The sequence below is a fragment of the Diceros bicornis genome, chromosome 15 (assembly GCF_020826845.1).
Source record: "Diceros bicornis minor isolate mBicDic1 chromosome 15, mDicBic1.mat.cur, whole genome shotgun sequence".
Lineage (NCBI taxonomy): Eukaryota > Metazoa > Chordata > Mammalia > Perissodactyla > Rhinocerotidae > Diceros > Diceros bicornis.
Window position 1 is genome coordinate 2,290,967 of NC_080754.1, and position 13,191 is coordinate 2,304,157.

Here is a 13,191-nt window from a genome sequence, read left to right on the forward strand (position 1 = left end):
TCCTCTGATATTTCTATGTTCGGCTAAGTCCTTATGACAGCTCTCAAGTAAGGTGATTAGTTTAGGAGATGGCTCAGAGTTTATATCTCTCTCAATATGTGTGATATTTAGAGTCCTGATTTAAGAAATGGTAGGTCTCCCATTAGTGGAAGCATTCAGAATTGTTTTAGTTAGAATTCAAGCCTTCTGTTATTCTTTTGTATATTCAACAAATATTAAGAACCTACTGTGATTTTGGTATTGTATGCCCCTGGTAGTGGGGATGCAGTGATGAACAAAACAGAGTCCCAGCCATCGTGGAGATCACATGCTACTTAGATTTATTTTGGTTCCAAGCCTCCAAATGGGTCAATAGGACTTTTCAGGTACTTGTGGTTGATTCTTCGGTTTTCTTTGTAAACTTAGGTCAATTCTGTCAAGTCAGTTTCCTCATCCATAAAACCAGGATAATATGCTTTATTTTCTCTACCATACAAGAATGAAATTAAATATGGTTTGTGAGCTTATTTTTATATGCTTTCTGTATTTGTGAAGTCCTGCGGAAACTAGGATGATATTCATGTATTGTTGAACATAAGACAATTAAGATGAATATTCACCATATCTTTATTGTAAAAATCCTATTTAAAGATCATATTTGCAGCATCTTATTCATTGGTTAAGTGGAACTTGGAACTTTTTATACTAGTTTAGGCTTTCAGACATTCCGAAGATGGACTCTATTTAAGAATTTTTACTCTTCATGAATATATAACTTTTTTTATGGGAAGAATCCTTCCTTCTTAATGGAAATTATACTTCTTGCTATAATATTTTGATCCTGTTAATAGGACAAATGCACCAAAAGTAATAAATTTATTTATAAAAGTTACTTAGTCTCAGCAGTTGTCTTCCATACATGCCATTGAGTTCATACTTTTTTTATTAAATATCTTTGTATTGCTAATAAAAAAATTTTATGTTTGGCAAGAGTGAAATAGAAATATATCTGTACGTGATGCATTTTGCTTCTTGTTTTATTCTCTGAAACTAGTTATCATTTAAATGCAGAGCCTTCACTTTTCTGCTGCAAAAACAGATTTATGTTATTAACTACATGCCTAGCAGCAGAATTCAGGGCACTAATTTTCTAAGTTTATGTCAGTATATTGACTCAAAGTGAATATTTAAGTGATTCTGAGGAAAATACCACATTAGAATAAGAAGGCCCCTTTAACAAGCTTTTCTTTGGTAGAGAATATTAGATGCTTATGATTTAAAAATTAAGCCACTACAGTGATACATAATGAGATGCTTATGTGCATTCAGTAACTTTTGTTTATTTGGATTTTGCAAGGTAGGAGGTAGAATGTTCAGAAGAAATCAGGTATGTGCCATTTTGCCAAATGAAGGCTTCTCTTCATTCTCAGCTATTCTGTTTTATCATTCTTAGAGTGCAGTTGAAGATTTTCTTCCCCAGCCTTGCTCCCTTTCTTATTTAAATTTAGTTTAATTTGAGCAATGGTTAGTTACAGCCACATGCTATAAACACCTGGTAACAAGTTTATACAGGGATCCTAACTAGGAATTATAGATTCATCATGATTTTGTTGTTTCTTTATTTTATTTTAATCTATCTTTAGATTATCTTGAACTTTTAGAAAAAATTTGAATAATAATAGGCTATCTCATTCCTTTATTAATTAACCGTCTGCCAGTGTAATGCTGCCTAATTTAAAAAGGCATTTGGTCTTTTGGAGTCTATATCTTCAAAATGATCTTTTGTTATATTCTAGTTCCTTTGTATGTCTCTCCTTTATATATTTATCATAACCACATTTCAAAGAAATAAATCAATTTTTCCACCACATACTTATCTCCCTTTCAGCTTATACCTGGGATCTGTTACAAATGGAGGCAGAAATACATTTAAGACTTACGAAGTTTAGGATTAGAGTGCTTAGTAATATTGCATGTGATTTTTTAAAAGGCGGGCAGAGAAAAGAGAAGAGAGGAAAGTGACTCCACACGCATATACAAAAGTACTTACTCATTTAGGAAGCACAGATAAAGGTAAAAACCAAAGTAGTTTTCTATAGCTGGCTTATTCTTCAATGGGCTTCCTTCCCTAGTCCCTCCTAGCAGCATATTTACTGGTTTTTACTGATTTTTCTGATGTTCCTGGAGTCAGACCAGCGCTGCAGCTGTTTCGGGTCCTGAGGTATCTGGGGCGTGGTTTTTTCCTTCTCTTTTCTGTCTGGAGACACAGAGGTGAGCCTGCTGGTCTGAGGGTAGTTCTCTTTTCTTTTGCTACAAGTTTTCTTGAGCCAGGGCCTTTGAGGAAGTTGTCAGGACTTACCCCTGCCGTTTGAAATTATAATTAGCTGTTCAACAGCCTTATCCAAAGATACCTGCTTTTATTTTAAAACTTCAAAGTTTATTTTTGAAATAAACATTTATATTCCTGTTGAATTCTAAAGATTTTCAGAGAGAAGAAGGTATAAATTTGAGAGAGTTTGCATTAGAATTTTGGATGTTTGGGTCAGTTTACCAGCAAACTATCTGAATATCCTTGCCTAGAAAGGCGATTTGATTGCCTTATTTTGTTCTCTGAGAAAAGAAAGCAGTCCGATTCCACAGTGACTGCCAGTTGCTTTAGGAATTAATTTCTTTGTTTTAAATTTCTGTGCCCAAAAGGAATCTAGCTTTTTGGCCTAGTTTATTTAGCTTGCTGTGGAAAGAAAAATTTGTTATGTGTGGGTGGGGGTGGGTTTTTAGAGAACCTTTAAGCACAAATGGAGTAAATTCTGCTCATAGCTCTTTACACTTCTTATCACTTCTAACATTCACTTTATTTATTTATTTATTTTTTTGTTGTGGTAACATTGGTTTATAACAGTATAAATTTCAGGTGTACATCATTATTCTAATATTTGTGCAGAGATTACATCGTGTTTACCACCCAAAGACAAATTACAATCCATCACCACACACATGTGCCTAATCATCCCTTTTGCCTCTTCCCTTCCCTCTTCCCCTCTGGTAACTACCAATCCGATCTCTTGTCTCTATGTGTTTGTTTGTTGTTGCTTTCATCTTCTACTTAAGAGTCATATCATACGGTATTTGACCTTCTCCTTCTGACTTATTTCACTTAGCATAATACCCTCAGTGTCCATCCATGTTGTCACAAATGGCTGGATTTCATCATTTCTTATGGCTAAGTAGTATTCCATTGTGTGTATATACCACATCTTTTTAATCCATTCATCCCTTGATGGGCACTTAGGTTGCTTCCAAGTCTTGGCTATTGTGAATAATGCTGCCGTGAACACAGGGGTGCATGTATCTTTACGTATTGGTATTTTCATGTTCTGTGGATAAATACCCAGCAGTGGAATAGCTGGATCATATGGTAGTTCTATCCTTAATTTTTTGAGGAATCTCTATACTGTTTTCCATAGTGGCTGCACCACTTTGCACTCCCACCAGCAGTGTATGAGAGTTCCCTTCTCTCCACATCCTTTCCAGCACTTGTTGTTTCCTGTCTTGTTAATTATAGCCATTCTGATGGGCGTGAGGTGATATCTCATTGTAGTTTTGATTTGCATTTCCCTGATAGTTAATGATGTTGAACATCTTTTCGTGTGCCTGTTGGCCATCTGTATATCTTCTTTGGAGAAATGTCTCTTCAGGTCTTTTGCCTGTGTTTTAATTGGGTGGTTAGTTTTTTTGTTGTTGAGCTGTATGAGTTCTTTATATATTTTGGAGAGTAACCCCTTATCAGATATATGGTTTGCAAATATCTTCTCCCAATTGTTAGGTTGTCTTTTCGTTTTGTTGATGGTTTCCTTTACTGTGCAGAAGCTTTTTAGTTTTTTGTAGTCCCATTTGTTTATTTTTTCCATTGTTTCTCTTGCCTGGTCAGACATGGTGCTTGAAAATATGTTGCTAAGACCCATGTCGAAGAGCATACTTCCTATGTTTTCTTCTAAAAGTTTCATGGTTTCAGGTTTTACATTCAAGTCTTTAATCCATTTTGAGTTAATTTTTGTGTATGCTGTAAGATAATGGTCTACTTTCATTCTTTTGTGTGTGGCTGTCCAGTTTTCCCAATACCATTTGTTGAAGAGACTTTCCTTTCTTCATTGTATGTTCTTTGCTTCTTTGTCGAAAATTAGCTGTCCATAGATGTATGGGTTTATTTCTGGGCTCTTGATTCTGTTCCATTGATCTCTGTGTCTGTTTTTGTGCCAATACCAAGCTGTTTTGGTTACTATAGCTTTGTATTGTATTTTGAAATCAGGGAGTGTGATACCCCCAGCTTTGTTCTTTTTTCTCAGGATTCCTTTGGCTGTTTGGGGTCTTTTGTTGTTCCATATAAATTTTAGGATTCTTTGTTCTATTTCTGTGAAAAATGTTGTTGGAACTTTGATAGGAATTGCATTGAATCTATAGATTGTTTTAGGAAGCACGGACATCTTAACTATGTTAGTTCTTCCAATCCAAGAGCGCGGAATATCTTTCCATTTCTTTGCGTTGTCTTCAATTTCTTTCAGCTTTGTTTTATAGTTTTCAGTGTACAAATCTTTCACCGCTGGTTAAGTTTATTCATAGGTATTTTATTCTTTTTGTTGCAGTTGTAAATGGGATTGTGTTCTTAATTTCTCTTTCTGCTGCTTTATTGTTAGTGTATAGAAACACAACTGATTTTTGTATGTTGATTTTGTATCCTGCAGCTTTGCTGTATCATTTATTATTTCTAAAAGGTTTTTGGTTGATTCTTTAGGGTTTTCTATATATAAAATCATGTCATCTGCAAATAGTGAGAGTTTCACTTCTTCCTTTCCAATTTGGATCCCTTTTATTTCTTTCTCTTGCCTGATTGCTCTGGCTAGGACTTCCAATACTATGTTAAATAGGAGTGGTGACAGTGGGCATCCTTGTCTGGTTCCTGTTCTTAGAGGAATAGCTTTCAATTTTTCACCATTGAGGATGATATTAGCTGTGAGTTTGTCATATATGGCCTTTATTATGTTGAGGTACTTTCCTTCTATACCCATTTTACGCAGCGTTTTTATCATAAATGGATGCTGTATCTTGTCAAATGCTTTCTCTGCATCTATTGAGATGATCATATGATTTTTATTCTTCATTTTATTAAAGTGGTGAACATTCACTTTAAATAGACTGCCCAAGAGATCCAGCAGTGGAGAAAAGTTCCCAGGTACTGTAAAGCACTAGCTATATGCAGAAACTTTTGTTAACTTTAGCCCTGTACCAAGTGTTTTCTAGGGAGTGAAAGTTCCTGCCCCCGTTTAAAACAAGCACACTGTTCTCCAGTGTGAAATATTTAGATGTCATAAACCTGGTAATTGTAGAAATTGCATGATGAAATAATGAAACTTTTCATTAGTTCTGCTATTAAGTTGGTCAATTCTGTCAGCTTCTTGCTTTTACGTGATAGAAACATAACCCAAAATATTCCAACTCCTCCATCTCAGTTGTTTATTTTAATTTTTTATATTTCCTTATGAGACTTAAACACTAATAGTATGTAAAATAATTCACCGATATATAATGTAGAAAAGAGCTCAGTAAAGCAAAACTCAAATCATACATATATTAAAAGATGAACTGAGGCATATTAAAATTTCTAAAAGTTTACTTGAGCAAACATCAGTTTGAATCGGGCAGCATCAGACCAAAAGTGGTTAGAGTCACTCTACCAACAGGAGTCCAGGGAAAGGCTTTTATGGAGCAGACATGGAAGCAAAGCAAGGGAATTATTTGACTAAGTTTAAGCAGGTGCCTTATTTGAGAACACCTAGTTGGCTGTTTGTGATTGGTTGTCCTTAGGTTTCAATTTCTTAACCTTGGGGCATTTACAGAATTTACTATAGCTTAGGTTTCCTTTGCTTTCATAGGCTGCCAAGGCATTAGAGCCACCTCAGTCTAATGGCCTCTTTGTTTAATTACTGTAATACATGCTTCTGCAGAGCGGAATATCTTGGAAACTATCTCGGCTTGTATGGCCGGGATGAGTAGAACAGAGATTCTGTCTTATGGTCATTTTATTCTGTCTTATGGTCATTTCATGAGTTCTTTTCCTTGGATCAGGATGTGGATAGATAAATTACTTGTGATGAAGAGAAAAGCTTTGTCACTTGAAGTGTCTTGCTCAGTGAAGCTTTTCTTTAAGCAAGAATCATTTGTTCTCCAAAGGGTTGCCAGGAAGAATGTCTCATGACCCATAAGGCTGTTTGTTCTAAGAATGTAAGTGTAGGGTATGCTGTGATAAAGCCAACGTGGCCAGAGGAGGAAACAAGAACTAGACTTGGAAAAACGAACTTTATTGTACTCACAGGTCTCAGAGAGGGGGTCACCATATGCCTTGCAGGGCCACAGGGGAGGCGACATCTTTTGGTCAAGTGACAGAAGATAGAAGTAAGGGGAAAGCCTGAGCCAGAGCCCTTATTGGGGTTTCTGTGGGAAAGGCAAGGCAGGCAGAATACACAGTTTAGGGTTGGCTAGTTTGAATAATTCCTGCAGGCTATAGAGGTGGTCTCTAGTTGCCTGGTACCTACTTCTGGATGATGTAGGGCAGGGGAAATATTGGCTTGGTGTGTGAGAGTTACATAAGGAGGTCCTTGAGGTTACAGACACAGGTTTGGTTGATTTGCATTTGAAAGACATACTCTAGGCCCAGATTCCTTTTCTATCTCTAAGAACTGGCTAGCCCTGGGAGGGGCGGTCTCTCCCAGGCTGCAAGTCCACCAGCAAAAACATCATAAAATACAGAAAATAAAGTTAGAAGGCCTGGTTCCGGTCCTTGGTCCATGCAACACTGGGCATTTATGTTAATTCCTAGGTGTATTAGATTCCTAATCAGTAATGTCAAAATGAAAATATCTGTCTGGCTTTGTTGAATTATGAGGAACAAATGAGTTAACATTTGTGAAGAAGCTTTGACAAGTATAAATTCAGTATACAAATAGTTGCCCTCAGGAGTCATTATATCCAGAGTACCCCTGAAGTTTATGAAAGAAAGAACCCTTTCGTGTATAACTGATTCTTCCTTAACCAAAACTTCTCATTGAGCAGGATACTTTAAGTTACAAGACTTTTCCATCCATCCTTTTGTAATTCGTCTATCCACTCCTTGATCTAAAGAGAGGGCTTATAAATTGACCATGAGGCAGAAGAAGCTCTCTGTTCTACTCATCCAGACCATATGAGCAGATATAGTTTGCAAGATATTCTACTCTGCAGAAGCATGTATGATTTCATTTTTGCTTTACTGAGCTCTTTTCTACATTATATATTGGCAAATTGTTTTATATATTGGTATTTTATTTTAAGTCCTACATAAAAAATATTTTAGAAAAACATGAAATTGAAGAATCTGAATATTTGGGGTTCAATGCCTATTATGTAACAGAAAGCAGCAGACAAAATTGACCAACTTAATAGCAGAATTAATGACAGGTTTAATACATATTTTCATCCTGTAACTTCTACAATTACTAGGTTTATGTACATCTAAATATTTCACAGCTGGAGAATAAGTTATGTGTTTGTTTTAAATAGAAGCAAAAACTTTTACTCACTGAATATGTGTGGTACAGGACTAAAGTTGCCAAAAAGTATCTGCATATAGATTAGTATTATATGTGAATTTCTATTTATTCTTCTCCCTCTGCCTTATTGAATCTTACAGTTCTTTAAAGGTTGAATCAAGTCTGTCCTTCTTGGCCAAACCACCCAAACCACCCCAGTTCATGAGTGGTGCTATCCTTTGAACACTTAGTATATTTACTATATATACTGTTTGTTTGTTTCTTGCATTCAAATCTGTGCTGTCAATTATGTTTTCATAATTTATTACCTTAAATATATAAGTCCAGTAAGAGCAAGCAAGCCTGATATCTTCTTTACTCATTTCCCTTATGGAAGTTAGCACATACTATAAATTCACTAAATATTGTTGATTGCTTATTAACATATAATCTGTAGGACACAGCGTACATTAAGAAGTGAAAGATTTTTGAGGTAAATGTTTACATTAATCACCTAATAATGAAGTCGAACACAGAGGTTTTTAGAATATTATATTTAACTCTCTTTGATATTAAAGAGTAATTACAGTGTCTTATATTCCAAATTGGTTTTTTTTATCATTACCATCTTTAGATTTGGGAAGGGAAGATGCTGCTCTGTTCCTAGAGTTTCAGATGGTCTTGCCCATTCCCTTCTCTGGCTATACCTCTCTTCGTGAAACTATGACCTTGAAGGATAAGGAGACATGCCACTTTGATCCTGTGCTTTCCTTCTATATCATGCTGTAGGTAAGACCCCAGACAGAATTCCTTGCTCAGATGGCTTCAGGTCTTCTTTCAAGAACCTCATGGCTTCTTGTTGGGGTCCATCCTCCAGTGGGTATACTGTGCCACTGGTATGCTCAACCTAGGTTGAATGGAGGGCCAAAGTTGGCAGCTTTTTGTAGCAAGAGAGGGGTACAGCTTGGACATGAGGGCTGGGATGCTCATATATGTGCATATGTGAAGCCCTGCATGGTGTGGGGTAGCGCTTGAGTCTGGGAAGGGAATAGAAGTGGGATTGACTAAGATTAAAGGCTGGCTCTCTATGGTTTACACATGCTGTCATGGAATTCAGAGGAGGCCAAGCATTCTATATTTGAACCTAGCCTTCCATGTTGTTATGGAGGTATCTTTGCAAAGTAGGCAAATAGAGCATACTTCAAGTTTGATGTTATTTAAAGAATGATTCATCATTTTCAGTAATTAGACATATGGTATGTGAGCCCTCATCCTCCCATTCTTATTACCTCAGGCTCATGATTTCTAGAGGCATTATTTATTTTAATACTTGAAAATAACCAAAAGGTTATACAGCTATGTGAATACAAATATAACTATGTGTAAATGCAGTGTTTCCGAAGGATACGTTATGCCTAAAATATGATACCATTTCTACATCTACTGATGTTAATTTTTTAGTAAACTTCATAGCCTTTTAGATCTTATACCAATCTTGAATTTATATTCTTGTTTTAGTCAATCAGATTCAAATTTAAAAGTCTAATTTAAATTACTTTCAACATTCTTCAATAAGATGAAATTTAGCAGTTGATCCGTTTTGACAGTTTTGTTACCTGAATTTAGTTATGATTTCTTTTCTTAAAATTAAAGAGAGAAGAAACACTATTGTTCATCAAACATCACAGGTTTAATATAGAAAATTACACACAATTTTGTTAAACATCCTTATGCAGTGTCTTTGAGAAGAACCACGTTTCTCATTATCTGCTTGTATTTTGTCATTTCCTTATCCCTTGGTTCAGATCAGTCCTAATTCAGTGAATGCATATTATATTCTTCTCCTGACCTTCTTTCCATGCAAACATTTTTTCTCCCAAACCCAACATATTTTTAAATAAAGATATATAGTGATTTTAGAATTTTTTTTTGTCGTAAGTGGCAAATTTTCACATTTTAAATTAATGTGATATTTTAGCAGAATTGGTTGGTTGATGAGCGTGTCTAATACTTTTTATTAATATGAAGAGATATAATCTGAAGGTGCTAAAGTATAACTATTTAAACAATTTATTGAGAGTATAGCTTTATATTACTGTATGGGAGAGTAGAGGATGCAAGGTAGATAATAATAAATACATGCATTCCCTGAGAAACAAAATTAGTTCTGATTAGAAATGTATTTAAAATAAAAATAATCACTGGATGAGTACCTTAGAGGCTCTCCAATGGGTGAAATGCTTAGAATTTTGGACGTTGATTTTTACGGTTCTCAGATTTTATTATTTGCATCTTGTTTCGCTAGTTATATTCTGAATGGTTAGTTTGCCATTTAAATGAGCTATGATGGTGCTGGTTTGCCGCCTTTAAATTTAAGTGTAGGAGTCACAAAAGGCCCATGATACACTAGCATGAAAGTCATTTAGACAAGTAATTTCATGTGTCTCCATGAGATTATTGGATCACCCCTGATAGACAGTGGGTATGTTTTCAACATTGTATCCACAGTTCCAAAGGAGCTCATTGTTTCTTCTGGAAAATACCCTCTGAATTTCAAGCAAGTAACTTACGAATGAAATTTTTAGATACAGATTGTTTTTAAGTTTGCATGATGGATAATATAAATTCTTTATTTGTGGAAATTTACAGTAGAAAATTGAAAATACTTAGTGTCATAATAGTCCTTGAGCCTGAAGAAAGTAGCCATTCTTTTAGAAGCTATGCTAATTGAAATTCAACCAGGCCTTGATTAAGTGACTCGCTACAGCCAATTAAAATGAGAAACTGCAAACAGAATGCATTAAATAATCTTATTATAAATCACTGAAGTATGGTATCAAGAAATAGAACACTTATTCACTATAGAAGACAGTTTATCATTTCCAGTACATTTTAATAGAATGAGAAACTATGATGACTAGCATGTTTTCCCAAAAAGGCTATAAAGTTACTAGAATGTTTTTCTGTTATTGAAAATTATTATAACTATAACTACACAAATAAAATATAATTACATTCTAGAATATATAGTATCCAGTTATGCAATATTAGATGTATAAATACTGATAATGCCAATTAATTTCAAAGTACTAAAGGATTTTTATTAAATTTTATAAAGAGGATAGACAAGGGCTTTCTATTCAAATAAGTGGCAGAATGTTTTTATGTAAACAAGCAGAAGTGAAGATAATGCAATGATCTAGCTCAAAGTAAAAGCCAAAGTGCTTAAAATGCCGGTAAAAGCTTTTTTTTTGCCCCTTCTTTGCCTCTCTGTCCAGGGCCCACTCATGCTGTTCCTAAATATACCTGTACATTCCTGCCTCAGGGTATTTGTACTTACTGTTCCCTCTTCACAAAGTTCGCTATCTTACTTGCATGACGTTGCTGAAATGTCACTGCTTCAGTAAGGCCTTCTCTGGCCACCCTATTTAAAATTACAACCCTCTTCTCCATCCCCCTGCCTTATTTTTTCCCATTGTACTTTCTATCATATTATTCAGTTTACTCATTTACGATGTTTATTGTCTCCCCTCACCCTAAGTAAGCTCCGTAAAGGTAGTGTTCAGCTAGTTCACTCCTATATTTCCAGTGTCCAGAATAGTGCCTGATAAATATTCCTTTAATAAATCTAAGGCCTTATCTATGTCTATTTTCTATCAAAATAGATGTGTGAATACTTAATTGAAAACTGGTAAATATACTTCAATTTGTGGTAAATTGGATATGAGGACAGATGGGTAACCAGAGTACATTTGTCAGCAGTCTAGTTATTTGATCAGATAATGAATGTATTTTACGTTCTTATAGTGTACCAAGAACTATTTAAGGCGCTTTACATATATTAACTAATTTATGCCTCACAACAGCCCTATGACACAGGTGCTATTTATTAGCTCCATTTTACGGTTGAGGAAACTAGAGGTTAAATTAGGTGGCCTTTGCTCAGGTAGGTAATGTGTAGGAAGATAAAATTCATACCAGGACAGATGGTATGTCCAGAACCCATACTCTTAACTAAAGCTCATGGTTAAAATCCTGCTGCATTGTCCTTTGAGTAGCTTCATTTGTAGGCTTTTTATTCATTTTTCTTTTGCTAAAACAGAAAATTTTGGAAGTAATCGTATCTCTTTAACCACTGTGGTTTTATAATCATTTAATTTTTTTTTTCTTTTTGCAGTGGGATGCCATCACTGAAATGGATGAACACAATAGGCCCATTCACACATACCAGGTATGCAATGTGATGGAGCCAAACCAAAACAACTGGCTTCGTACAAACTGGATCTCCCGTGATGCAGCTCAGAAAATCTATGTAGAAATGAAGTTCACCCTGAGAGACTGTAACAGCATCCCATGGGTCTTGGGGACTTGCAAAGAAACATTTAATCTGTATTATGTGGAATCAGATGAGTCCCATGGAATTAAATTTAAGCCAAGCCAGTATACCAAGATTGATACAATTGCTGCTGATGAAAGTTTTACCCAGATGGATTTGGGTGATCGCATTCTCAAGCTCAACACGGAAATTCGAGAGGTGGGGCCTATAGAAAGGAAAGGATTTTATCTGGCTTTTCAAGACATTGGGGCGTGCATTGCCCTGGTCTCAGTCCGTGTTTTCTACAAAAAGTGCCCCTTCACTGTCCGTAACTTGGCCATGTTTCCAGACACCATCCCAAGGGTTGATTCTTCCTCTTTGGTTGAAGTAAGGGGCTCTTGTGTGAAGAGTGCGGAAGAGCGCGACACTCCTAAACTGTATTGTGGAGCTGATGGCGATTGGCTGGTTCCTCTTGGGAGGTGTATCTGCAGTACAGGATATGAAGAAATTGAGGGTTCTTGCCATGGTAAGAAAGAAACATTCAAATATATCATGCATTTAAATGCTGATGTTTTTAAGGTAAATTTGTTGTTTGTTTATTTTCAAATAATAAATTTTTGAATGCTGTTTATTACTGACAAAATTAATGGTGGGAGAAATGGACTCATTAACTGTAAGATAATTTCTGATTCTTTTACTCCTGAGATAGTATATGAAAATGTAAAATAAGTTATACACCATGACAAGTGCTTCTTCACAATGCCTTCAGTAAAGTAGTTAAGCTGCATGAATTGCTGTATTCACGTAATTTTTATAAAGGAACGCAACATCAATAGCAGCAACCAAAAGCAAAAGGGATTCAGAGTGGGCTCTTCCTGACTTTCATGTTTTGGTGGTTTATAGAGAATGTCACATTTAAAGACAGTTTGAAAATAATTCTTTCTTTCATGTTGAATTACAATAATTGAATAGTACCTAGATACACTGAAATTTAAATAAGTGAGGAATTCATATATATGCATATGAATTATATGTTCAAATTATATTTTCAAAACATATAGGATATTTATTTGGGTGTTATGTGTTTGGTCATTGAATACTGACCTTATCAGAGATTAATTTATCCTTTGCTAAAAGGAAGGAGAATAAATAAGAAAAAACATACTTGTATGCCTATAAGGATTGAGTAGTAAATGTGAGTTTTTAAAGGTTTTTATCTACTTATAAAACACTTGGGTTCTTGAATGTTGAAAAGGTTAGGAGAACCTCCAGTGATGATTATGTTTGATGGTTTGAAAATATTAATCTTTGCATGAAAAGTCTGTAGTATATTTTTAT

General features: G+C 35.2%; 1 protein-coding gene across 1 annotated transcript in view; it reads left to right on the forward strand.

Moving 5' to 3' along the window:
• EPHA6 (EPH receptor A6) overlaps positions 1 to 13,191 on the forward strand; it is a 784,796-nt gene that overhangs the window by 142,813 nt on the left and 628,792 nt on the right. Inside the window, 1 exon segment of the mRNA XM_058555640.1 lies at positions 11,716 to 12,379. Within this exon segment, the coding sequence (XP_058411623.1) occupies positions 11,716 to 12,379 (664 nt within the window).